Source organism: Xiphophorus couchianus, chromosome 3, assembly GCF_001444195.1.
Source record: "Xiphophorus couchianus chromosome 3, X_couchianus-1.0, whole genome shotgun sequence".
NCBI lineage: Eukaryota > Metazoa > Chordata > Actinopteri > Cyprinodontiformes > Poeciliidae > Xiphophorus > Xiphophorus couchianus.
The window spans coordinates 484,624-510,955 of NC_040230.1; the positions used below are offsets into that span (position 1 = coordinate 484,624).

Genomic DNA, 26,332 nt, shown 5'->3' on the forward strand with positions numbered 1-26,332 from the left:
CCTTCAAACCCACCTGAACCATAATAAATGAAACATTGACCTACATATTTGTGTATGATGTTTTTCATGATGGCACTCATCGAAATGTAATTGCTGGTTTCTCAATCGACTGTTTTTATCACATAAAGCACTTTGAACTGCCTTGTTGCTGAAATGTGCTATAAAAATAAACTTTATTTCTCTCTTTGGGATCAATTGTTTTTGAATTAATTTAAAAATCAAAACTTTATTCACTGGTTGTTAGTTCGCAAGATTTGTTTCTTTGAATTTTTATTTTAGTTTTAGATGATTTTATTTGGTAATATTTCATATTATTTTCGCTGATGCAACATTCTGATAATCGGAAGTTTTAAATGTCCTAATAAATCTTAATAAATCCTAATAAATCTTCTCAGGATCCGCCATTAGGAGTGAACCAGTGGTGGACCGAACCTCACGATGCAGATTTTCGTGAAAACCCTCACGGGGAAAACTATAACCCTCGAGGTTGAACCTTCAGATACTATTGAAAATGTCAAGGCTAAGATCCAGGACAAGGAAGGAAAACTCCTGACCAGCAGAGGCTGATCTTTGCTGGGAAGCAGCTGGAGGACGGACGGACGCTGTCGGACTACAACATCCGGAAGGAGTCCACTCTGCACCTGGTGCTGCGGCTGAGAGGCGGCGCCAAGAAGAGGAAGAAGAAGTCCTACACCACACCCAAGAAGAACAAACACAAGAGGAAGAAGGTCAAGCTGGCGTGCTCAAGTATTACAAGGTGGATGAGAACGGTAAGATCCACCGTCTGCGGCGCGAGTGTCCAGCTGACGAGTGCGGCGCCGGCGTCTTCATGGCGAGTCACTTTGACCGCCATTACTGCGGCAAATGCTGCCTGACCTACTGCTTCAACAAGCCGGAGGACAAGTAGAGCTCTGGAGGAATAAACAGTTTGGTTCCACAAAAAAAAAAAGTCCTAATAAATTATACTTTGATTTGACTAAGCGTTTCATAATGGTGTACCCATACAAAAGTACTATTTATGCAATATTAATTTTTATTGAAACCACATACAGAACTCAAAATGTTGTATTCATATGCTCTCCAGTCTCTTCCAGTGACCTCTGGTCTAAGCGCAGAGTACTTCATCTGTCTAATAGACGATCTAAAGATGCTGACCAGCAGAGGGCGCCACAGCACACATCTACTGTGAGCCGGATTCATAACAACAGCTGGACTCGGCTGGCCGCTCAGCCAGGTCTGGGGTTTTTATGGCATAATAACACATTTTAACGGTTACCGGAGTCTAATCGAAGCGGAGCGGAAGATGGTGAAGCCTGCGGAACGGAAGTAGTTAAAGTCCCGCGGGTTGACGCAGCTAGCATCTCCTAGCCACTGCTAGCATCAGAGCCCCGGCGGAAAAAGGAGAAACGGTTAGCTCATGCTAACGAGCTAAAGCTAACGGCGAACCGGTCACGTGATCTGCGGCAACTCGAAAACATCTGAAAGTAAACTGGTAAAGTCACACTTTTTGTTTGCGAATTATTTATATTTATTGGTAAACGAGCGTTTTGAGGCGGAGCGGACCCTGACAGCCGGTTCCGCAGAGAGGAACCGGAGAACTGCTGAACTGTCGGAACTATCAGGGACCTGGACGGATTTCTTTCTGATTTACGTCTAAATATTTATTTTCTTCTGAGTATTTAATTGCACAAATATTGAAGGATTTAATATAGAAATGTTCGGTTCAGTCCAACCATCGAGCCGACCATCGATAGCCTCCGACCACGGAGGTGTTCAGAGAGCAGTAGCCAAGAATATTATAGGAAGGTTGAGTTGAAGGAAAAAAGAGATGCAAAACTAACTTCATCTTTTATATGATTGAGAAACAGAAAATGTGGTCAGAACCTCAGGATGGTATAAATAAAATCACATTTCATTGTATCAGTTTGTTACATGTTGGATTCACGTTAATGTGTTTGATAAAGAGATCTCAGATTAGATACTGAAATGTTTCCTATTATGACCCGATTAGCATCAAAATTGTTATAGTTAATGTAAACTAACAAACCCGAAATTTATTTTTACTCAAATGAATAACTTTGGTAAATAATGGAGGAAAATTATAACTAATTGGAACTATATCATGGATTTAGAAAACTAAAACCAACCAAATTAAACATATCATTTTTATAGTTTTTTTTTAAAAGCTAAAACAAAATTACAGATATAATATACTTAATTTTTTCACCTTACAAACTGATGTGTTTGTTTATGTCAGCTGTCGGTAAATTAGCTGTCTGTAAAATTGTAGTCTTCTGTTGAGTATTTATTACCCAATTGCTGTAAAAATAAAGTATGAAAAAACTAAAACTACTACAATAACTAATAAAAACTAAGCTAAAACTAAACAATATGTTATTAAAAATATCTGGCAAAAACTAACTCAATTAGATAAATAGTTACCACAAAATAAAAATAAACTGTAATGAAAAACTCATAACTATTAAGACCAGATTAGCATCCAGGCAGGTCCAGATTTTACTTTTATAAAGTGTGTGTAAAGCTGCAGTAAAGTGTGTGACCCATGGCGTCTGTCTCCCAGACGGGCTCGGCGGCGGCAGGATGGGGAACCAGCTGGCAGGCATCGCCCCCTCCCAGATCCTCTCTGTGGACAGCTACTTCTCAGACATCCACGACCACGAGTACGACAAGAGCCTGGGCAGCACGCGCTTCTTCAAGGTGGCGCGTGCCAAGCACCGCGAGGGCCTGGTGGTGGTCAAGGTGTTCGCCATCCAGGACCCGTCGCTGCCGCTCACCAGCTACAAGCAGGAGCTGGAGGAGCTGAAGATCCGCCTGCACTCCTGCCAGAACTGCCTGCCCTTCCAGAAGACATCCCTGACAGAGAAGGCCGCTATCTTGTTCCGTCAGTTCGTCCGGGACAATTTGTACGATCGGATCAGCACGCGGCCCTTCCTCAACAACGTGGAGAAGCGCTGGATCGCCTTCCAGATCCTCACCGCCGTGGACCAGGCGCACAAGGCCGGCGTCCGCCATGGCGACATCAAGACGGAGAACGTGATGGTGACCGGCTGGAACTGGGTGCTGCTCACCGACTTCGCCAGCTTCAAGCCCACTTATCTGCCCGAGGACAACCCCGCCGACTTCAACTACTTCTTCGACACGTCCAGGCGCCGGACGTGCTACATCGCCCCCGAGAGGTTCGTGGACGGCAGCATGTTCACCACAGAGAGCGACCAAAACACGCCGCTGGTGGACCTGACCAGCAACAACCAGCGCAGCCGGGGCGAGCTGCGGCCGGCCATGGACATCTTCTCTGCAGGTACGGACCCGACGAGAGAGGCCGAGGCCTGGAGGCCCGGCTGGATGCTGAACGGGAACATGTGTGTGTGTGTGTGTGTTCCAGGCTGCGTGATCGCCGAGCTTTTCACCGAGGGCGTCCCGCTCTTCGACCTGTCCCAGCTGCTGGCCTACCGCAAGGGACACTTCCAGGCCGAGCAGGTCCTGCTGAAGATCGAGGACCAGAGCATCCGCGAGCTGGTAGGCACGGGCCGGTTCTGATCCCATACAGGCCAGATGTAGAAGGTCTGACTGGGTTCCAGGCTGGTCCCAGTGGTTTAATTCAGGGTCAAAGGTCACATCAGCATGCCTGACCCAAAGGTTTCTGTCCCTTCATGGTGATCTGAGAGGAAAGCTCCTCCAGGCCTTCATGTTCTTGTTCTGTTGATGTGACCCAGAAGTTTCCTCCAGGGTTCTGCAGGGAGGAACTTTAACCCAGATGCTGCTGCTTCTTCTCTGTCAGGAATAAAAGCCTTTCAGGAGAATCTAAACTTCAGCTTTTTTCTGCAGACGAGCTAAATGCTGAGGGTTTTTCTCTTCATGCATAAAGTCTCCATAAACGCAACAAAGTTGTTTGTTTTCTCGCTAGTTGCATTCTTGAATCTTTAGATTTGTGGTTAGTTTGTTGTGAAACAGCGAAAGTGGAGCTGAGTCAGCAGGTTGGAGCCTCCATCTTGTCCCGCAGGTGGCCCAGATGGTTCAGCACGAGCCGGAGAAGCGTCTTTCTGCCGAGGAGCATCTGAAGCTGCAGAGAGGAAAAGCATTCCCCGACATCTTCTACAGCTTCCTGCAGCCCTACATGGCTCAGCTCGCCAAGGAGACGTTCCAGTCCGCAGACGAGCGCGTCCTGGTGATCCGAAAGGATCTGGACAACATCCTGCTGAACCTGTGGGGAGGTGAGCCCGTCCGCTTCCTGACGCCGCACTTCCTGTTCCTGTCTGACGGCCCGCCTCTCCTCCAGGCTCCTCCTCTTCCTGCCAGGAGGAGCAGGGCCTCGTGGTGCTCGTCTCCGTCATCACTTCCTGCCTGCAGACACTGCACTCTTGCGACTCCAAGCTGGCGGCGCTGGAGCTTGTCCTGCACCTGGCGCCGCGGCTGGGCGTCGACATCCTGCTGGACCGCATCACGCCGTACCTGCTGCACTTCTGCAATGACCCGGTTCCCCGTGTGCGCGCCCAGGCCGTGCGCACGCTCACCAAGGTGCTGGCGCTGGTGAAGCAGGTTCCAAGGAACGATGTGAACATCTACCCGGAGTACGTGCTGCCCGGCATCGCTCACCTGGCCCAGGACGACGCCACCATCGTCAGGCTGGCCTACGCAGGTCTGTGCTGCAGACCGCAACGCAGTCCCGGCTCCCAGCCGCATCTCAGGTCTCCATGTTTGTCTCCCGCTGTGTAGAGAACATCGCTCACCTGGCGGAGAGCGCGCTGCGCTTCCTGGAGCTGGTGCAGGAGAACAACGTGAACACGGAGCAGGATCCGGGCGGAGAGGACGCCGAGGAGAGCAGCCACCCCAACGAGAACTACGACTCAGGTGACGCCTCGCCACATCTCTTTAGCCACGCTCCTTTAGCCACGTGCCGTTAGCCACACTCTGTTAGCCACGCCCCGTTAGCCACGCTGACCTGCTGTTGTGTGTTTGTGACCCTCAGAGCTGCAGGCGCTGCATGAGATGGTGCAGCAGAAGGTCGTGACGCTGCTCAGCGACTCGGAGAACATCGTGAAGCAGACGCTGATGGAGAACGGCATCACGCGGCTCTGCGTGTTCTTCGGCAGGCAGAAGGCCAACGACGTACTGCTGTCCCACATGATCACCTTCCTGAACGACAAGAACGACTGGCACCTGCGGGGGGCGTTCTTCGACAGCATCGTGGGTGAGGATCCGGTGGCGGCGCAGAGGCGGCGGCGACTGGCTGCTTACTAACGCTGTGTCATGATGAAGGTGTGGCGGCGTACGTGGGCTGGCAGAGCTCGTCCATCCTGAAGCCGCTGCTGCAGCAGGGACTGAGCGACACTGAGGAGTTCGTCATCTTCAAAGCTCTGAACGCGCTGACCTGCATGTGCCAGCTGGGGCTGCTGCAGAAACCGCACATCTACGAGTTCGTCGGTGACATTGGTAAGATGGCGGCTCCTCTCCGCTCCGCATCGCAGCTGAGCTGAAAAAATTCATCGCTGCTTTAAAAAACAAAAAAAAGTCTCTTCAAGGTCACAAATGCTGATAAAGCGACAGTTGGAAAGCTGAGATCGGTGCTTCCTACAGCCCTGCTTACCGCTCCACACCTGGCCACGCCCCTCTGTCTCGCGGCTCTAACTTGTCCCGCTCTGCTTGCCATAGCTCCCTTCCTGTGCCACCCCAACCTGTGGATCCGCTACGGCGCCGTGGGCTTCATCACTGTGGTGGCGCAGCACCTCAACGTGGCCGACGTCTACTGCAAGCTGATGCCTCACCTGACCCCGTTTGTCACCCAGCCCATCATCCAGGTGCGTGCTCTGCTCTTCCTCCTCCTCTTCCTCACTCCTTCCGCCCCTCCCCCTCCTCACGCGCCCGTCTCCTCTCAGATCGATAAGGAGCTGGTCCTGCTGAGCGTCCTGAAGGAGCCGGTCAGCCGCTCCATCTTCGACTACGCCCTGCGCTCCAAAGACATCGGCAGCCTGTTCCGACACCTGCTGCTGCGGCAGAAGAAGAGATCCGGCTCCATCCCGGAGTGTCCGAATCCGGATGACCCGGCCATCGCTCAGCTGCTGAAGAAGCTGCTGTCGCAGGTCAGGACAGCTCCTCAGCAGAGTCTGTAGCAGGATGACGCAGCGCGTTAGCATTAGCTTAGTAGTGTGTTAGCATTAGCTTTCTCTACATACTGTGGTTCAGTGTGTTTCAGAGCTCAGCCAGAACGGTCCTGAACTCCCCGTTATTCCAGATTTCTGATCAGACTCGGATCTACAGAGACGTTCTGGTTCTGTGGTCAAACCGACCCAGAACTTCAACCTTCCCCCTGTTTTCATGAATCCAACCTCAGCGTGTTCCCTGTCCCGTCTGTTGGTCCAGGGCATGACGGAGGCCGAGGAGGACAAGCTTCTGGCTCTCAAAGACTTCATGCTGAAGTCCAACAAGGCCAAGGCCAACATGGGGGACGCGGGCCACCTGGGGGACGCCGGACAGACGGGGGTCATCGACCTGGGGACGCTGGGCATCACGGGCCGCCAGGTGGACCTGGTCAAACCCAAGACCGAGTCTGACGACAAGAGAGGTGGGAAACGGTTCCGATCTGGTTCTTGTGGTTCTGGTTGCAGCGGCAACTCTGATGGATCTGGAGATCAGTCACCAGAACCTGCTGCGTCTCTGTTCTGGTTCTGAGCTCTGCTCGGTTTGATTATCTCTGGATCAATAATGAGACGGACAGCAGGCAGCGTCCATGTAGGCCGATCTCTGGACCAGAACCGGGTTCTGATCAGGTTCTCTTGTTTGTCCCAGCAGCGAGGAAACACACCAAGCAGGACTCGGCCATGAACGAGGAGTGGAAGAGCATGTTTGGATCTCAGGACCCGCCGGCCACGCAGCCCACCATGGTAACCACGGTAACCCAGCCCACCACAGTGACCACTCCCGGGGTTCGTCCCCACTGCTTCCTCTGTGTGGCTGGACCAGAGCATCACGACCCGTTTGTTCCTGTTCTGTTCAGTGATGATCTTTAAAGCAGATGTTTCCTGCTCTCCCTCAGTCCGCCGACGGCTCCGGTAACCAGGTCAGGAAGTCGACTGCGGCTCCGGCGCCGCCCGTGCAGCAGGCGGCAGCCGGCGGCCCCCCCTACCAGCGCCGCATCAACACCTGCAAGACGGAGCTGCAGCAGCTGGTGCAGCAGAAGAGGGAGCAGTGCAGCGCTGAGCGCATGGCCAAGCACATGATGGAGAGCGCCGAGTGGGAGAGCCGGCCGCCTCCTCCAGGTAAGACCCGCACACCTGGCCGCAGCCAGGGGGCGCTGCGGTTCGGCCGCAGCCATCTGATGCCTGGCTGCGCTCTGTTTCAGGCTGGCACCCCAAGGGTCTGCTGGTGGCCCACCTGCACGAACACAAAGCAGCCGTTAACAGAATCCGCGTCTCGGACGAACACTCCATCTTCGCCACTGCGTCCAACGACGGCTCAGTCAAAGTCTGGGACAGTCAGAAGATGGAGGGCAAGACCACCACCACCAGGTGGGAACCTCCAGACTCACCGCTGCCTCCTACAGACAGAACATGACCCTTCCATTCCTGCGGAGCGGTTCTGAATGATCCGGACCTTCTCTCCGTGTCCCTACAGGTCCGTGCTGACCTACTCCCGTATCGGGGGTCACGTGAAGACACTGACCTTCTGCCAAGGCTCGCATTATTTAGCCGTGGCGTCCGATAACGGATCCATCCAGCTGCTGGCCGTGGAAGCCAACAAGCCTCCCAAATCTCCCAAAGTTCAGCCGTTCCAGAGCCGGTAAGGTCCAGAACCAGTATGGTCCAGAACCAGTATGCTCTCTACATGGAGATGGTATTAGCCATCAGGACACAAACACCTGCTGCTAAAATGATCTAATTATTATTTTTAACCTCATTAAATCAGTCTTAAAACTCCTTCAGTCTGAAATGTTCAGTTATATATGAATATATATTAATATTTTTAGGGTCTGAACCCTCTAAAGGTCAGTTCGACACATTCATATTGCTCCACTGTAGTGGAAGCTAACGCTAAAGCTCTAATTTTAACCATGTTGAAACCCACAGAACGCTACATGTGCAGTTACACCCGACCTCCGGATCAAACCTTTCACTCCTGACTTCAGTTTTATTGTTGTGGAGTTTTGATTTTATATAATAATAAACATCATTGCTGCTCCGCAGGAAACAGAACTTCAGAATAAGAGCCTGAACTTAAACATCCAGGTACTTTAACACAGATGTCAAACTTAATTAAGCTGAAAGTTTACAAAACAGCCCAGTAAATTAGCGTTTCAGAGTTTAGCTGGAAAAAATCGTTTAGGTAAAGATGAAGGTTTTCAGTTAGCAGAAATGCTAAGTGAAACATTAGCTGCCCTGTTAGCTCATCAGCAGAAGCTACACAAACCTTTAACACATTATAAGTAAAACCCAAAAATGATTTTCTTATCCGGCAGCGATGCTTCACTACTGCTGCTTCATTGCAGCTTTACTCAGGTAGCGCCACCTGCTGCACAAACATTAAATCTATAAATGATTCTTCTCAAGTGAGCGATTACGTCAGGATGAGTGTTTGCTTCCTGCCAAACGATAAGGAGTAAATAAGTGCCGATGTTTTGCTGCTTTAAGGACCTGAGACATCAGATCCAAAATGGCTGAAAATAAAAAAACACAAATGAGCGTTTTCCTCTGACGTCTGGAGGGTTAAAGGCGTTCTGCTGTCTGGTTCCAGGACTCTGGACCTGCAGGAAGATGGCTGTGCTGTGGACGTCCACCACTTCCACTGCGGCGCCCAGTCGGTGCTGGCCTACGCCACGGTGAACGGCGGCCTGGTGGGCTGGGACCTGCGCTCCAACTGCAACGCCTGGACGCTGCGGCACGACCTGCGGCTCGGCCTCATCACCTCCTTCAGCGTGGACGTGCACCAGTGCTGGCTCTGCCTGGGTCTGTCCCGGTCCTGGAGCCTTCCTGGTTCTGGTCCGTTTCCCCGGTGACCGAGCCGCTTTGTTTCTCCCTGCAGGTACCAGCAGCGGCACCATGGCTTGCTGGGATATGCGGTTCCAGCTCCCCATCTCCAACCACTCCCACCCGGCCCGGGCCCGGGTCCGCCGGCTACTCATGCACCCGCTGTACCAGTCGTCGGTGATCGCAGGTCGGCGCCGCGTCAGAACCGGGTCGGTCCGAAGGAGAACCCGTCTCACCGCCTGTCTGTGTCTCTGCAGCCGTCCAGGGGAACAACGAGGTGTCCATCTGGGACATGGAGACCGGGGACAGGAAGTTCACGCTGTGGGCCAGCTCTGCCCCGCCGCTCTCTGAGATGCAGGTCGGTCTGGTCCGGTTCTGGGTCCGGGTCCGGTCCTGCAGCGGTTCTGATGTCTTGCTTTGTGTTGCAGCCGTCTCCTCACAGCGTCCACGGAATCTACTGCAGCCCGGCCGATGGGAACCCTCTGCTGCTGACGGCCGGGTCCGACATGAGGATCAGGTGAGCAGAACCTCTGGATCCGTAGAGATCAGACCGGAACATCAAACCGGCCGGTTCTGACGTTGTTCTGATGGTCCCAGATCGACGTGTTGATGTCGAGCTGGAGTCCAAAAGGGAAATGTTTCGGTTGTTGGAGCCTCTTCTGCTCCTCAAAACTGTCTGAGGGCTTAATTAGAACCGGGTTGGAAGTTCTGCAGCTGCTGCTCTTTAAAGGCTGCACAGAGTAATCTAATCAGAACCATGTGGACCACCAGAACCAGTCCTGGTCCCAGTCTTCACAGCATAGACAACCAGGTTCTGCAGAGAACAATTCAAACCGCAGCAGCTTTTAACCAGGTGGTTCTGTTCAGGTTCTGTTTTCACTTTCACTGCCTGGTTCTGTTCAGGTTCTGGGACCTGGCGTACCCGGAGCGGTCGTACATCGTGGCGGGAGGAGCCCACGACTCGCTGCACTGTCCGTCTGTCCTCTACAGCCGTAAGATCATCGAAGGAACCGAAGTGGTTCAGGTAAAGGAAACTCAAATCAAAACTGAAATCACTCCTTACTCCCAGCTGGGCAAATCTCCAATTTTTTTTTATACCAAAGTTGATTAAACAGCAGCTTGTGAAACCTGATGGTAGTTCCTGGGTGGGCTGACATCACTCTAAATTTGCAAAAATTTAATCTTCAAAAACAGAAAATTACATTAAAAGGTCCATACTTCTAGAGCTAACTGTTACAGAGCGCAGTAAATCTGAGAAAACGGGACCAGAGAAACGTCCCCACTTCCCACAATGACCTCAGTTTGTGGGTGAAACTGGTGAAGGAGGCCCTGCTTATGCAGGAAAACAAGTATACACACACACACACAGAGCGGCCATCATGTCTCCTTCCTCCCGTCCCTGCAGGAGATCCACAGCAAACAGAAGAGCGGCGCCGCCGAGGACTCGCCTCGCCGCGGCCTGGAGTCACTTCCTGTCGGCCATCATGACATCATCACCGACATCGCCACCTTCCAGACGACGCAGGGCTTTATCGTCACCTCGTCCAGAGAAGGCATAGTCAAAGTGTGGAAGTGAAGATGTGGACCAACTTTTATTTTGAAGGGTTTTCCTGACATCAGACTTCCTCTTCCTCTCCTGCTTCATCCTAATGCAACTGTGGATGGACCCGGTTCTGGTTCTGGTTCTGGTCTAACCAATCAGACCAGTGAATGAGACGGGTTCGGACTCACCTGAAGGTCCGGTCTCGATGTTGATCCGGACGTCTTGGTTCTGCGTGTCGTCATCACCATCTGGGTTCCGTTTAAAGAGACCCCCAGCAGCTCGACCCGGTTTTGGTTCTGTTCATCATGAGTCGCTTTGTTTTGTCTAACTGACGTGAAACTGGTTCTGGAATAATTCAGAACCATTTTCAAGAGAAATGAAATCCCATTTCCTTCTTTCCAGGTCATTCATATTTAATAAAGAAGCCAGACTCTTATTTTGAAGAGAATCTGTGAGATTTACTTTGAAAGTCCAATTTTAAACTGAATTCTTCACATGATAAATAAAGACAACCTGATTACAGAGGCGGCCATGTTGGATTAGCATAGGGATGAAGCTGCTGCTTAGTCAGGAAATGAGCATCCAACCTACATCCAACAGCCATCCAACAACCATCCAACATGAGGCTGAGTCAGTGGAGCTTCGTATGAACCGGTTCTGGTTCGTTTATTTGGGTTTCTGCAGCCATTACATCACAGGTTCTCATGGTTCTGGTTCTGGTATGAACAGAACCTGTCAGGATGTTTGGACAGTCACTGACGGGTTCTAAACTCAGACCCGGTTCCTGAACGGTTCTGCGGTTCAGCTTCTGACCCGTCAGCCAGGTGGATCAGAACCAGAACCAGATGTTTGAGACCAAGAAGATCTGTTGTTACCAGGCAACAGCAGGTAGGTTCTGGTTCTGACTGGCTTGGAGGAGAGAGTTTGTCTCTAGCGTTTGACCGATCCCTGAGGAAGAACCGGGCCTGCTCCAGAACCTTTGGGAACATTTTCTATTAAAGATATTTATAGATTATTGGTTTCAGATTTTGACATGAATTTAAATGTTGTTACATATTTCCACCAGCAGGGGGTGCATCAGGAAAAGCCTGAAGGGGGCGCTGCTGTTTTGCTAAAACACTTTACAGAAACTTCAAACATTGTGACCGTTGATCCGGATCGACCCGCTTTCATAAAAATAGCACTTGATCCAAGGACGAGCAGAACCGGGTCGGTCCAATGGGAGTTCTACGGAGGCCCTGAAGGGTCACTCAGAGTTTTCTGTTTCCAAGCTGAGGAGCTTTTCCCAACTAAGGTTCCCAAGACAAACTTCACGGTTCCAGGAAAGGTCGGTTTGGATCTGGACCTATGGACAGAACCCAGACGGATCCGGATCGTCTGCTCACCACCTCTGGATTATCCCTGGATCAGTCTGGACAGGAGGGGTAACGTTCTGGAGACGGTGCCACTTTCAGGACCGGTCCGGTTCTCCCTGCAGCTGAAACTGAACCGATGAAGTTCCTGAACGGGAAGAATCGGTTCTGGTGTCAATCGTCATGTTGGGAACGGGAACATCCGGGTTAGAAGGAGGAACAGCTGCTGGAGGTAAATCCAGATGTGGTGATCAAAAGTCTTCACAAACGGGTCAGAGGGAACGTTAGCTGGGAAACCTGGAAGAACCTCCTGAGTGTGACCCTTCAGGGGTCCTGTAGTCCATCAGGAAGAAGAAAGCGCCTCCTTCTGGTGACATCAAGTCCTGCGATTTCCTCTCCGGCCACGACCTTTGACCTCCTCACCGGATGTGCGTCAGACACAGGTTCTCGCACTCCTCTTGCGTCTCGAAGCGGTTAGCGTTACCGTCGCAGCCGCCGTACCAGAACCGGATGCACTCGTTCTGAACGGTGTCGAAGAACCACATCATGGCGTAGTCCTGGCAGCCGCCGGGGTCCTGGCGCTGGAGGCAGGCGTCTGCACGGAGAGAAGAAGAAGAAGAACGACTCCAACACCTGACTGGAGGAATGGAAGAGCAACGGTTCTGGAGAGGCCACCAGGAGCGATCCATCAGGACATCTACACACCAGCTAAAGCTAAGCTGCTGAACCTTTTCCACCTGCAGCTCTGATGGATCACCTGGAGGCTGAGGAGCGAGTGATCACCTTTAGAGAAGACCATGATCTCCGGCTGCAGCCTCTTGTTGGGATCTGAGAGGGAAAACAGATCAGAATAGGTCAGATCTACAGCAAACAAACATCTACAGCAACCTGAGCTCAGCTTCATGCAGACGTTAGGAAGGAGGAAACCATGTCAACATGTTACGGGTTCTTCTTCTGCATCCTAACATTTCTCCAGGATTCCAGAGTCGACCGGCTCAGATCAAGAGCTGAGGAGCCGAGACCTTCCATGGTTTCTCAGCCTGGGGCCCCTGAGCTGAGCTTTTACAATAAACTATCTGCCACATAAAGTTGTTTGAATTTCAACAAGAGCCTGAACACCAAAGTGACATCAGATGCTTAACTTTTAACACAGTGAAGAATGTTTTGCTCACTGAATGTCTTCATTTCTGACATTATTTTATGCCTCAGTAGCAGATAATCGGGCCGCTAGAATCACTGCTAACAGTTTAGCCCTTAGCAACTAGCATATTAGCACCAAAATGCTAATACAGTCATTTCGCTCTCAAATAGTCGTCTATGTCAGACTGGTTAATGGAATAACAAATGTTTAACTATGAAAACATTATGGGATCATTTCCAAGTTTTTGGTGAACGTTGGAAACCTGGAATTGAACTAAATTCCATTATTTACTGCTTCTTCATGTAAGAGCTGGCAGGGGAAGCACCGCCACCCTGTGGTATCATTTGGTACAACACCACAATTCAACATACTGTCTCCCTCTTTGAATTATTTTAAATTCTAACTAAAACAATACAATGTGATCAATAGTAACTCTTTTCATCAATTACATGTTGGATTACTGCTAATATGTAATTAGACACAAAATTTTGAGTCTAAAAATATACAAGAAATGTCTAAATAATCAGAAATCTGAGAAGCTCTGCTCTCGATCAACAAGAACTGAGGTTCAGCTGCAGACAAGCTTCAGGACGTCCACGTCTCTTCCTGAGGAGGGCGCCACAGAGTTGCCCCAGTGCAGAGTTTGCTGAGTGGCTGAATCCTCCAGGGACCGGTGAAGACGCAGCACCGGGTCAGAACGATAAAACAAAGTGGCTCAAAGATCTGGACGTGTTGGACAGTGGGACCGGGAAGAAGAGAACCATCAGCCTGGACCCTGACCCTTAACCCCTGACCCCTGACCCTGTCCAGCAGTTAGAGGAAGAAGGATGAAAAATACTGATCCAAAGTATTAGAAAGTATTTAGCTTGCTAGTTAAGCTTGTTAGCTTAGCTAAGTTAGTCTAGCTGCTAGCAACAAGCAGAATATTTAGTTTAGAAATTAAAGATTTATTTTAGAGCTAAATGTTTAGTGAGCAAACAAGATACTTATCTGCAAATTAATATTTTTTTTCAAACAAAATATATTGCTAGCTAGCTAGATATTATGCTAGCAACTTAGCTACTTAGCTAGGAACCTAAATATTTATCTTGAAAGCTTAACTTGGTCCAGCTAAACATTTAATTTGGATAAATAAATATTTAGCAACCAAAATATTGCTGTGAATTGTTTCCTCTGTAACGAATGGCTCCTTGCTGAAGCCGGTCCCTTCGCTCACCGCGTTACACAGAAACACGGAAGCAGAGATGGATGAGAGCGGGCCGGTGACGGTCAGGCTGGACTTACTCTGGACGCCACACGTCCGGAAACATTCATGCTCCGAACTAAAGCGGTTGGCGTTGCCGCCACAGCCGCCGAACCAGAAGGGGGAGCATGCAGCGACGGTTCTGTCAAAGAACCACCGCTGGACAAAGTCGGTACACTGGAAACCGAAATCAACGTCCAGCTGACAGCGAGCTGCAAGCAGAACACACACATTTACTGACCACACACACACACACACATTCAGCTGAACACACCAGAGACCAACATGCACAAAGTAAATCACAGAGGGACAACATGAGGACAACAAGTGGACAACATGAGGATAGTCTCCTGTCCAGAAGAGGAGGTCAGTCTGATCTGCAGCAGCGACTGAATCTGGGCGCCAACAGCTGCAGGTTTACTTGTGTACTGGTACTGTCCCGGTACTAAAGGTTTGGACCGGACTGTGTGTCCTACCGGTCAGGTCCGCTCCCAGCTCCACCGCCTGACTGTCTCCTCTGCCCGGAGTCAGGATGACGTCCAGCAGGTCCGTCTGAATCTGTCCGCCGGTCTGCTCCTGGAACCCCTGCTGCCCGGCGTCGGCTGCCGCCCTGCAGACAGCAGCAACAGGTGGGGTCAGCACCAGCAGCCACAGGGAGCCGAGACGAGGCGGTCCGCTGTTCTGCAACAAGGAGGTGAAACTCTCTGTCCTATCTGTGGGGTTTCTGGGAGCTGATTGGTCGACCAACTCCCTCTGGACCAATCAGCAGTTCAGCTGATTGTCAGTGTGAAATGATTTCTGAACATCAGGAGGCGACTCTCAGCTTTGACTAGGACAGGCTGAGGAAACAGCCCAAACTAAAGACGCTGAGAGGAAAGGACTAAATCCTGGTGACAGTCGGTGTTTCTGCAGGTTCTCACTCTGTGAAGGTGGTTTGTCCTCCTTCCGGACCGGCCAGATCCTGACAGTTGGCAGAAGCGGGAGGAGACCCGACGAGTCCCTCTGCAACACATTGATGGAAGCGAGGTTAAGGCCCGGTTACTGCTGCAGCAGCGCCGAGTTTCCAGCTGGGCTCTTACTGTTGAGGGCGGACAGGAAGACCCTGAAGAAGCGCAGGACGTAGCCGCGCTCCTCGGCCTGCAGCCGGCCGACATGGACCAGGTGCTGCCGGACCGGGAGGCCGGCCAGCTCCTCCACCTGCGTTCGGTCGTAGCGTCCGCCCACCGCCACCACGAACACGGCCACGCCGTTGCAGCGGGCCCTGAGGGCAGCACGGCGCAGCGCGGCGCCGTCCCGTCGGGCCGTCCGAGCCGCCACCACGGCCAGCAGCGCCCTCTTCCTGCGCGGCTGGCCGGCCTGCGGCGGCAGCGCCTCCTTCAGGGCCAAGTCCAGCATCAGGTCCAGCGCCGAGGAGCCGCTCCGCTGCCGCGCCGTCTGCAGGTGGGTCTTCATCCCGTCCCGGTTCTGGTAGGTCTGCGGGCCAAACTCCAGCATGTCGCCCTGCAGCGCCGCCACCCGGGCCTGGGCGCCGGGCCGGCGGGGCTGAGCGCTGACGGCCAGCTGCTCCACCACAGAGGCCAGCAGCAGCTGAGCGCCGGCGTACTGGTCCGCCTGGACCTCCCTGGAGCCGTCCAGAACCAGAGCCAGGTCCAGTTCGGCCTGCAGGGGGGCTGGCGGGTCCAGGATGAAGGAGCATTCTGAGGAGCGTCTGCAGGGGTCTGCAGGGACGGAGCAGAAAACCAGATGTAGAATCAGATGGGAGCTGGAAAAGTCTCGGTCCGGTCCGGTTCTGGTGTGACCCGATGAATCTCTGGATCAGGAGCTTCACAGGTTTGCTTGAACCAGCAAAGGAAAGAGACCAGAATGTGATCTTTACCGTAGCAGATTGCACAGCTCTTGATCTTGTTCAGCTCGGCGGCCATGTTGTCCTGCCTGGTCAACAGGGTGAACATGGAGTTGCCCGAATCGTCAACCTGCCAGAAAACAGATCAGATCACTTCGTCTGATACATCGTTACCTTCTTTCAACAGGTAACGTGATCAGAACGGACTGTCGGGTCACCACTGCAGCGGGTCGCCGGGCGCTGAGCCTCACCTCCATGGCGTTCCGGATCCCAGGAGCTCTGGTCAGAGAAATGACGGCTGAAACAATGTTCAAGGCGCGGTACTCCATGACCGCCGTCAGAACGTCGTCGATGTCCTCCGAGCGGCCGGCGGAAAAGAAAACCGCCACCTTCCTCAGCAGCGTTCCGGCCCGCACGCGCTTGAAGACGTTGTGACCCACGAAGCGCATGGCGGCGCCGAGCTGCGGCTTATTGGACGTCCTCTCCAAGGCGACGTTCTGCACCGCCTCCCTCAGCTGGGCCTTCTGCCGGTAGTCCTGGAAGCGGATCAGGTACTTGGTGTAGTTGCTGAATCCCACCACGGCGACGCGGGCGCCTCGCGGACAGTTGCTCTCCGCCACGTCGATGTCGTCCAGCAGCGACAGCAGGGCGGAGCGCTGCCTCTCGAAGGCGGCCGGCGTCACGCCGTCGGACATGTCCAGGCCAAAGACCAGCTCGGTGGGGAAGGCCGGGCAGCCGGCGTCACCTGGAAACCAAGGAAGAAGAAAGTAACGGCTCGCCGTGAAGGTTTGGTTCTCGTGATCAGAGATCCTTATTATTCAGGAGCCGTCTTCCTCTTCTTCTTCTTCGTCTGTTGGCTGACAGACGTGAACATGCAGCACGAATGATGCAACCACACTGAGCACTTCCTCCGAATCGACAAACTCTGGATCAAATGTTGAGGCGACTGGGCCGCAGCGCTGCCGTCCGGGTCGGTGCGGATACGTACCAAAAGAACACGCTGTGAGGAGAGGAGACACGGGTCAGAGACCAGCTGCAGGTTCTGCAGGTTCTGCAGGTTCTGAACTCACCACAGTTGTCCTGGATGTAGGTGACCAGCTGACACTCCTGACAGACAGACAGACAGGTGAGCAGCTGCAGATCTGGACAGGTGAGACTTTCTCAAGTAAACTTACAGACAGAGAAGAAAACCCAGGCGGCCCTCTGGATCCCTGCAGAGAGAATCACCACTTCATTCATCCATCCCTCATGTTTTCATCTCGTCCATTTGGACCCGGTTCTTCCGGGTCACTCACCCTGTGTCCGGAATGTCCCGGCTCTCCCGGCGTTCCCGGCACTCCGGTCCGGCCCGCGCTCCCCTGCAGGAACCCAAACACACACGCCGGAGTCACACACACCCAGCCGGTTCTGAAGTCCAACCGGGCTAGAACTCACCGCTCGGCCTCGGTTCCCCTTGCGACCCGGCTCTCCCTTGGTCCCCTGCAGCCCGTCCTCGCCCTGCAGGAAGAGATGCGTTTGTTGACAGGAAGTGGCGGCTGCAGGAACTGAGAGAAAATAAAAGCTTCGACTCGGAGCAAACAGCCATTCATCACGACCGGACCGGACCGGACCGGACGGTTCTGTTTGGACCCGACTGACAGGATCAGCACAGCAGCTGGAGAATAAGCAAGCCAGAACCGACCGGAACCGGTAAGTAAAGCCTGGCAGCCCACCAGGCTGATGATGCTCTGAGGGAAACGCTGCGTTTAAAAACCAACGAAGAAGAGTTCTGAAGCTGCAGCTGTCGGTTCAATTATTGATCAGATTTTCTAAATTACTATCAAAACAATACTTTTTTTTTTTAAATATCAATTTTAGAAAAATTCTCTTTGCAAAAATTTTGGATGGAATTTCTCTCCGTAGGTATCAGGGCGGTTCTGGTCCATACGGCCCGGTTCTGCTGCCTGGTCGCTGGTTAGAATCCCAGTGGAAACGCTCAGAGCAGCCGGTTTGGTACCAGAACCGTTCAGCAGGTCGTCTCCACCAGCAGACGGAGGTTTTTACCTCAGCACCAGATTACAGCGTACTCCGGGTCAATCTGACCTGGTTTCCATGGAAACGACTCACCGTCAGGCCGGGGTAACCGGGGAAACCAGGATCTCCCTGTTCAGACACAGACAGCCAATCAAAACGCAGAAACTCAGAGGACAGCAGAGCGTCCTGAGATCGGCTTTACCTTGGCACCGCCGGGTCCCGGAGGTCCGATCCCGTCTCTGCCGTCCTGACCCTGAAACAGAGCGCTGACCCGTCAGAACCACAACCACAACCACAACCTGCTGTGTCATACCGGAGCTCCTCTGGGTCCCTGCGGTCCTGGAACTCCAGGACCTCCTGGATCTCCCGGTTGGCCCTGAACACAACACCTGGGTTACTTCTGACCCGACCCAGGTCCGACCAGAACATGGCCAGAACCAGAGAAGGCCGTCGCTCACCTTGGGTCCGACTGCTCCGCGCCGCCCCGCCGGACCGGTCTCTCCCATCGGCCCCGCCGCGCCCTGCAGGTAACCACGGCAACAGAGTCAGGGCAGGCGGCGCTCTGAGGTCGGAGCGTCCCTGAACGCATCACAGAGTCTGAAATGTTTAAACCGAGCCGTTTTGTTCTGGGATTATTCGTTTCAGGATTTCCTCCTCTGACGTTTTCATCAGCAACAGAAATAAATTGGATGAAAGTGAAAATATTAGAAACGATCAGAAACTTCAGTTTTTATCTAGACAATCAATGATGTCAAACTCTGATCAATAAAACCCAATAATCTGATTGATCAGCCGATCAGTTTCTTTTTCTGATCAGATTCCTGAGTTTCACCAGATTAAAATCATATTTCTAGTTTTTCATCTGACTTCCATTTTGTTTGTGAACCTGAAATAAATTGAGAGGAAATATATAAATATATATATAAATCAATAATCCATAAAAAGATACTAAACTGCTACAAATGTCTCTTAGCTAACAATGTAGCTTAGCTTGTACAATTAATCAAAGGACACTGAAATAATGAATTATTACTCCGTAATATTTAAAAGGTCATTTAAGTCGTTGAACATGATGAACAGTGTCCACTAGGTGGCAGTAAAGCTCAACTGATTAAACGTAACTAAAACAATGATGAATCTGAAATTCGACCCCACAGTTGCCGTCTGGCGGCCCCAAGCGGGGACCGGACCGGACCGGACCCGACCTCCGGTCCTGGTGATGCTCCTTCCTGATCCATATGCAGCCGAACAGAATCCAGACAGCTGGACTGAAAGCGCCAGAGAGTCGTGGTTCTGGTTCTGTTCAGGTCGGAGATTCAGGGCTGCCTTCGGGTCGGCTGCTGCAGGAACCGCCAGATGCAGAAGCTTCTGCCCCCTGCTGGCCGCTGTTCATATGACAGCCTCCGTCAGTGGTCGGCATGGCGACCTGATTGCTAAGATCTGCAGCTGCTTCTTAAAGTCGGGATGCAGCTAATAAATAAACCAAAGCTGCAGATCCGTGTTTACCTCCAGGACTAAACGACGGAGGTCAGACATAAACACGACCTGCATGTTCATCATTAACACAAACACAGCAGGAACACGCAGGCCGATCGCTGCCAGATGGGAGCAGAACCGGGTCTGCTCACACAGTCCGCTGGGTTTAAACAGGAATCCCACAGTTTCATTTAATACTTTTACTGTCTACAATATTTTTGCTACCAACACAATTTCGTGCTGATTTCCTCAATTTTTGGAGATTGGAGATTGGTTGATATTTATGTACCTTTGACTACCTTTAGTTACTCTTTACTACTCCAACCTGGGGACGGAAACCCTGGTTATGGCAACACAGAAATTCATGTTTCTGTGTTTGGGGTTAAATAGAAAAACAAACTTGTTTTTTTGTTGCCCACTGCTAACTACAGCGTGAGCTACGCTAATCATAAGCAGTATTTCTGCTGATGCTAATGCACTACACCAACACAATAATTAGCAGAAGCTAATGCGCTATACCAATTATGGTGTTTAGACCAGGCTAATGCTAAAGTGCTAAATTCAGCCATCTTTTCTTCCATAACGGAATGTGAGGCTCTGAAAACAATAATTTATTTCTTATATTTATTTAATAAACACCGCTGGTTGTTTGTTCGTGGAAATGTTGCATATCTGACTTTTTATTTGGAACAGAAAAGAACAGGAAACGGACCTGCCACTTCAAAATAAGAGCATGAATATAAATGTTCAGCTACTTGAAGGATTCTGGTACCAATAAAACTTTTTCCCTGAATGTTTATGGAGCAGCAGAATAAATTAGCGCGTTAGCTTGTGCTAATTTAGGGGAAGCTAAGTGCTGGATGTCTTCAAAGTGAGCTAACGTAGCTAAGCTAAATCTTAGCTTAGCTACGTTAGCTCCTTCCAGATGAAGGTGAGAGAAAATGTTCCAGCTGACCTGAGGTCCAGTCAGGCCCGGCACTCCTCTGGATCCGGTCGGGCCCTGGACGCCGCGGGGCCCCTGCAGGAACACGAGACAGACAGAACGCCGTCACTCAGCCTGGCACCGTCCAGAACCACCAAGATCCAGAACCACCATGATCCAGACAACTGCAGCTCGACTCGGCTCTCACCTGGGGCCCGGCAGCACCTGGAGGTCCGTTTGGACCTGGAGAACCGGACGGTCCGGTCGAGCCCTGCAGGAACAGAAACGGTTAAAAAGGTTCCAGGTGGGAACAGAACCAACAGAACCAACAGAACCAGGAAAGTTCTGACCTTCTGACCTGGATTCCCTCGCCTCCCGTCCTGACCCTGACCAGCAGAGAGGAAGAAGGTCACCACCATCATCATCATCATCATCATGACCATCATCATCAGAAGCTGACGACCAGCATCTGATTAAAGCTGGTTTGATTATTACTAATGAAAACTGATCAATAGATAAAATCCATTGATCAGTGTTGATAATAAAAACTGATCAATTGATCAGATCTATTGTTGGTTTAATGTTTGATGTTTATGATGTGAAACTCTTTGATCTGCTGAAATATTCTGCATTAATAACTGAAACTAAACCCAGATCTGGTTCTGATCCGATGAATTCGGTTTCTCTGTGGAGCAGAAACAGTTTGGATCAGAACCAGAACTGCCGAGCTGCTCAGCAGAACCAAACGTGGAGGTAAACACGGAACTGACCGGGTTTCCCATGATGCCGGGCTCTCCTAGCGGTCCGTCCTCTCCTGGAGCACCCTGTGGGGTCACAAACGGGTCAGAGACCGGACACACCAGAACCAGAACCAGAACTGACTTCCTCTCCAGGTTCCACCTGAAAGCCTCCAGGCTGAACCTGAGCAGTGACCAGAGGATGGAGTCATTTTGTTGTCGGTTCTCTCCATCCGTCTGTAACTTTCATTTATTAAAGTTTCTGCAGAAAGAAACTGGAACAAACTGGATCTGATTTAAGGTTTGCTCTGCGCCTCGCCTGATTGGCTGATCCTCTCTGCTCAGGTGACTCACCTGGAGGAAGCTGCTCCCTAGTGTGTGTTACCGGTAATCCTGGGTATCCGGCCTCTCCTTTGGGTCCAGGAGCCGTGTTGTCGCCGCCCGGCTCGCCCTGAAACACACCGAGGTTTGGAGTGAGAACAGAAACATGAACAGATGTTGCTTTAGGAATCTGAAGAAGAAAAACTGTTTTAATTCCGCTTCTCGACATTCCAGGCGTTCCGTATGACGGAGCTGGACGGGTTTTATTAAATCAGGGTCACATATGAACCTGCGTTGATATGACCTTTGACCTTCTGGATTCAGACCATTCAAACTTGAGCGTGTGCTAATATCTGTGAGCGATGTACGTTAGGCGGCCATTTTTTTGGATACATTTTTTTTTAAAGAAGAAAGAACTAGCTTAAGCATGCTAGCAGTTAGCATATCCACCATAGACATGAATACGTCGACGCCTCATTGAGCGCTGAGTCCTGCGTTACGTCGCCGCCATGTTGTGTGTGACAGCAGAGCGATCGGAGCTCCAAGTCCTGAGCTGTTCTGACTTATTTAAACCCTTTTACAAAACAAACTGGATTCATTGGCTTTACCTTCCACAGGTAAGCATGAAAGAGCAGAATTACACAAACTAGCTTCTAAACAACAGAGAAATATTTCCTATGTAGCTAAATTGGCCCGAAGTAACCACTGATTGTTAGCGTAGCTAACGTTTTCATATTGTTTTAATGAGAGAGCTGATGAGAAACCGCTGTTAGAGAGGAAGTGCATTAAAGACCAGGGGATTTAGAGAGGAAAGGTCAGTCAGGGTCAGAGCTGGAGCTGCTGTTCTTCTGTTTCACAGCTCAGCTTATAAAATATAAATACTAAATATAATATAAATATAAAAACTATCAGAATCATTTGTAGCAAATTAAAACATTGTGCTCTTTATTCAAAAATCCCCCAAAATAATTAAATAATCACATCAAAAGTTAGAAACTCTGTCTTTAGTCATTTCTCTGATTACCAAATATATCAGTGTGTGAGAGAAAATGTGTCAATGACAAGAATTAACTAGAAATACAACAGCACTTTGTGAAGTTCAATATGGCGGACGCTGTGACGTATCGCAGCAATGGGCCGGCCCGCTCCATGTCTATGAGCTCCACTGCTAATGCTAATGCTAACGCTTCTTCCCTTACAGGAAGTTGTCATATGATTTAAGGTAATTTAAGGAAATGGATCCGGTTCTGGAGCAGAAACCAGATCCAGACGAATCTTCCTGTTTTTCTATCCAGGTGAGTTTATCCTGATGTTTCTGTTTCACATTTAGAGGAATCATCATCCTGGACCTGCTCTGGCATCATCGCCTCCTCTGCCTTCTGATTGGATGTTTGGAGCCGAGTTGGGTTTGAGGAGGAGGTCAAAGGTCACCTGCAGCGTGATCTTTGCAACCTCTGCTGGACTCACCGGGTCTCCTCTCAGTCCTCGCTGTCCTTCCGGCCCACGCTCCCCTCTGATTCCAGGGATGCCCTGAGGATGAAAAGGTCAAAGGTCAGAGCGTCCAGGCTGGGTCAGACCCAGAACCAGAACTGTTTTCCTGCTTTCTGAAGTCTAAGTGAATAAACTGAAACATCTGAACCTGGAGGAGCTGAAGAATGAACGAATGAACAACAGGTGAATCAATGAACGAATGAATACATGAATGAGCAAACATGAACGAATGAATGAACGAACGAATGAATGAATGGGTTCAGGTACCGGGTTTCCTGGATGTCCTCTCTCTCCTCCAGCTCCATCTTTTCCCGTTTCTCCCTGGAAACGGAAACAGAAATCCGTCCAATCAGCTACCAGATCATTTCCAGAAACCGAACAGAACCCGAGCGGATCCGGGATCAGCGGGCGGAACCGACTGGGATCTTTCACGCCTCGTAACATTTATTTAATTCATTCATTAATGTCACAATATCTAAATAAATATTTACTTCACAAGATGAATATTAAACTAACAAGCTAACTATTTAGCTCCAAGCTACATATTTATGTTAAACTAGCTCACAGAGAAAAATGTAGCTGCATAACATTTAGCTAGCCACATTTAGCTAGCCACATTTAGCTAGCCAGATAACTGCATTAAATATTTAGCAGATATGTAGCTCACTCAGGCAACTACTAATTTAGCTCCACACCAAATATTTAACTAGCGAGCTAACTGGTTAGCAAACATTTAGCTAGCTTAGAGCTAGCTGTGTAGCTTTAGAAATGCTGGTTTTGGTCCCAGGATCTCTACTGCTATTGGACCAGATCTGCTCTGAGGATCCACCAGAACCGCAGAACCCGAGGCGCCGATGCTGCGGGGTGCTGGTACCTGTTCCCCATTGATCCCGTTCAGCCCGTCCTCTCCGTCTTCCCCCTGCAGCCACAGAGAATCACAGTCAAACGTTGACCGGACTGGACCGTCGGTCCAAACATCCCGCCGTCCAGCGGCTGAGCGTCACTCACCCGGTTCCCGCGCAGGCCGCGCCCGCCCTGCAACACACGCAGCCGTTAGAGCAACACAGGCAGCAAGGAGTCATACAGACCGGACCGGGTCAGAGCCCAGAGACCGGGTCAGAGCCCAGAGACCGGGTCAGAGCCCAGAGACCGGGTCAGAGCCCAGAGACCGGGTCAGAGCTGGCTTCTACCTTCTGTCCTCTGAGTCCGGGGCAGCCCTGGACGCCCGGAGGTCCGCTGGGTCCGGGAGCGCCGCGCTCGCCCTGCAGAGACAGAACGGGTCAGAACAGGCAGCATGGACTGCCCTCCAGAACCAGCAGAACCCTGAGGTTCTGCTGGTTTTGGATGGGTTCAGTCCCTGCTGGGCTGGCAGGAATGTTTGGGTTCCAAAACGTTTCCGGCCCAAACAGCTTCTGGCTGGAAACCGTTTACCAACCTGAAGCCACTAAATATGTAAAAACATCCTTTTATTCTGTAATGATTAAATTCATTTAGCGTAAACGCTGAGTCATCAGTTCTGACTTTAGCTGGTCATGAGTTTTTATCTGTTCTGGTTTCTCAACTATTCTCTGCCACACCCCTGGGATCATCATTTTTTCGTGCCCTTAGGGTTACCCTAACCCTACCCTGTTCATATTTCATAATTTATCTGTACAAACCACTGGCTCCAGCATTCTATTATCAAAACCAGTTTTATTGTCCTAAGCCTCAAAATAATTTCCAAAATCAGTTTATCAAGTGAATCCCTAATATTTCATAAAGACTCGGATTGAAAAGGAAAAAAGTGTAAATGATTCACTGGGATTTACATTTTTAGTCTTAATATAGTCAAACGTTTTACAAGTATAAGCTTTGGATACTATCAGCTTCTTCAGTTTAGTTTCCTCAACGCAGAGTTTCCCCCAGTGTAAGTTGTGCAGCTCTATGTGAACCGCAGGAATAACTTCTAGTGGCTTTCAGAGGAACGTTGATGGAGCGCTGAGAATGATTTATATTTGTGAACAAACAATGATGTTGGGCGTTTCCATCTCAACTCGCTGCCCAGCGTGTGGCGCTGTCTGCCCTGTAAAGTTCATTTCTGTGTCCCGGTTGGTCGGAGCGTTAGCGGCTAACGAACCAGCGCTAACCTCATCATGCAGGTTCAGCCGGTGAGGAGCTTCACGCTGGTTTTATATTAGTTTATTATTATTTTTCCGGTTACACGAAGCATCAAACCATATTAATGATTTGTATATTTAGTCAGAGTTAATGCGCGCAGAGATCTGAAAAACTCTTAACATAAACTTCAGCAACCAAAACAGTTTCTGTGGCTCTTATTAAAAACTGAACACAAAATGTTAGAGCTACTAAAGCCACATTAGCATTAAATTAAATCTCAGTTTGTTGCTCATCATCAGTGCAGCAGATTGAACTCATCCTGCAGGGCCGGTCCAAGGCTGCATGGGGCCTGGGGCAGAATCTGACCTAGGGGCCCCTCTTGCTGCTAAAACCATCAGCACCTCTGATGCTGATGGATTTAGTGAAGTCTGGGATAGCGGGTCCAGTTTAATTGACAGAGCAGTCAAATGTAATTGTAGCTTACTAAAATTTATTTATGAATGGCGTAAACTCATAGATTAAACTCACAGTATCAGATTGTTGCTATGGTAACAAAACAATCCAACGATGAATATTGTTCTTTGGACTTTTACAAAGTAAACTTGCCAGCTCCTTAAAATCTTAAATTTAAATGTTAAACAATTTAAAATCTTTTAATTTATACTGAGACCATTAAATCAAATTTAGCAGCTTTGATCATCTCAATAAATAAATGTTACATTTATGTATCTGTGCTAAAATATCAGCATTTATGGCCCCTGAAGCCCTGGGGGCCTCATGGAGCCGCTGACTTCATTTGGATTAAACAGAAGTGCAAATAATTGATATTCATCTCAATTGTATTTTTTGATTTGTTGTTTTTAAGACTAGCTGTGGATTTAAATGGTTTCACTGTAACATGTAATTACCCAGTAATAGTTTTACATTTCCTGCCAACTTAACATGTTTTAATACAAAAACCTGGCGGACCGCCGATGGGCTGAAACCCTGCAACTAAATAGTTTTTAACATTTATTGTGGAAACATTTGCAGCACTGTTGCTTATATTTCAGCTTGTCAGATCAGAAGAGATGAAAAGTGTTTAACGTTTAGCATTAACAATAAATAGACAGGTTTCGTCTGTGTTCTGGCCTTTTTCTGCAGTTACTTGTTCATGATGGAGTAGAAGAGCTCTG

At 50.1% G+C, this 26,332-nt stretch overlaps 3 protein-coding genes across 9 annotated transcripts in view; 2 read left to right on the forward strand and 1 right to left on the reverse strand.

Annotated features, from left to right (window-relative positions):
• Nucleotides 1–382: 382 nt before the first annotated feature.
• LOC114141969 (ubiquitin-40S ribosomal protein S27a-like) lies at nt 383–949 on the forward strand. The gene is given in 3 exon segments (XM_028012933.1): nt 383–541; nt 544–735; nt 738–949. Coding segments are annotated over 3 exon segments (465 nt in total). The 5' UTR covers nt 383–438; the 3' UTR covers nt 908–949.
• A 229-nt stretch (nt 950–1,178) lies between these two features.
• On the forward strand, nt 1,179–10,969 carry pik3r4 (phosphoinositide-3-kinase, regulatory subunit 4). 4 transcript variants are annotated; one of them, XM_028012928.1, is made up of 21 exons: nt 1,179–1,492; nt 2,582–3,319; nt 3,404–3,537; nt 4,022–4,232; nt 4,298–4,657; nt 4,735–4,869; nt 4,988–5,209; nt 5,278–5,451; nt 5,671–5,816; nt 5,895–6,098; nt 6,379–6,580; nt 6,805–6,908; nt 7,052–7,274; nt 7,358–7,523; nt 7,630–7,794; nt 8,746–8,957; nt 9,034–9,165; nt 9,236–9,336; nt 9,407–9,495; nt 9,882–10,002; nt 10,384–10,969. In XM_028012928.1, the coding sequence occupies exons 2-21, from the start codon at nt 2,602–2,604 to the stop codon at nt 10,552–10,554; spliced, it is 3,990 nt and encodes a 1,329-aa protein (XP_027868729.1). In that variant the 5' UTR covers nt 1,179–1,492; nt 2,582–2,601; the 3' UTR covers nt 10,555–10,969. The 4 variants fall into 4 exon arrangements, with proteins under 4 accessions (XP_027868729.1, XP_027868731.1, XP_027868730.1 ...); XM_028012930.1 differs by having other exon boundaries at nt 6,805–6,899; XM_028012929.1 differs by having other exon boundaries at nt 1,180–1,492; nt 6,808–6,908.
• Nucleotides 10,970–11,158: 189 nt separating this feature from the next.
• col6a4a (collagen, type VI, alpha 4a) overlaps nt 11,159–26,332 on the reverse strand; it is a 42,708-nt gene continuing 27,534 nt past the window's right edge. For 3 of the 4 annotated variants that reach the window (XM_028012925.1, XM_028012927.1, XM_028012924.1), the window contains 27 exons: nt 24,251–24,322; nt 24,069–24,095; nt 23,935–23,979; nt 23,328–23,381; nt 23,037–23,099; nt 21,634–21,699; nt 21,282–21,335; nt 20,862–20,897; nt 20,720–20,782; nt 20,545–20,607; nt 18,572–18,634; nt 18,427–18,489; nt 18,316–18,366; nt 18,207–18,242; nt 17,535–17,597; nt 17,396–17,458; nt 17,276–17,311; nt 17,171–17,207; nt 17,089–17,100; nt 16,352–16,845; nt 16,134–16,230; nt 15,337–15,975; nt 15,178–15,259; nt 14,734–14,867; nt 14,299–14,469; nt 12,657–12,701; nt 11,159–12,468 (listed from right to left, as the gene is read on the reverse strand). In XM_028012925.1, coding sequence (XP_027868726.1) covers nt 12,293–12,468; nt 12,657–12,701; nt 14,299–14,469; nt 14,734–14,867; nt 15,178–15,259; nt 15,337–15,975; nt 16,134–16,230; nt 16,352–16,845; nt 17,089–17,100; nt 17,171–17,207; nt 17,276–17,311; nt 17,396–17,458; nt 17,535–17,597; nt 18,207–18,242; nt 18,316–18,366; nt 18,427–18,489; nt 18,572–18,634; nt 20,545–20,607; nt 20,720–20,782; nt 20,862–20,897; nt 21,282–21,335; nt 21,634–21,699; nt 23,037–23,099; nt 23,328–23,381; nt 23,935–23,979; nt 24,069–24,095; nt 24,251–24,322 — 2,805 coding nt within the window. In that variant the 3' untranslated portion in view covers nt 11,159–12,292. The remainder of the gene's footprint in view (nt 12,469–12,656; nt 12,702–14,298; nt 14,470–14,733; nt 14,868–15,177; nt 15,260–15,336; nt 15,976–16,133; nt 16,231–16,351; nt 16,846–17,088; nt 17,101–17,170; nt 17,208–17,275; nt 17,312–17,395; nt 17,459–17,534; nt 17,598–18,206; nt 18,243–18,315; nt 18,367–18,426; nt 18,490–18,571; nt 18,635–20,544; nt 20,608–20,719; nt 20,783–20,861; nt 20,898–21,281; nt 21,336–21,633; nt 21,700–23,036; nt 23,100–23,327; nt 23,382–23,934; nt 23,980–24,068; nt 24,096–24,250; nt 24,323–26,332) is intronic. The other variant, XM_028012926.1, reaches the window with a different exon arrangement.

Bases quoted from the DNA above. Each gene is read 5' to 3' on its own strand.
- pik3r4 (XM_028012928.1), top strand. From the start codon at position 2,602: ATGGGGAACCAGCTGGCAGGCATCGCCCCCTCCCAGATCCTCTCTGTG. The intron at 4,658-4,734 runs GTCTGTGCTGCA...CCCGCTGTGTAG, and splicing joins CGTCAGGCTGGCCTACGCAG to AGAACATCGCTCACCTGGCG. The intron at 5,452-5,670 runs GTAAGATGGCGG...TGCTTGCCATAG, and splicing joins CGAGTTCGTCGGTGACATTG to CTCCCTTCCTGTGCCACCCC.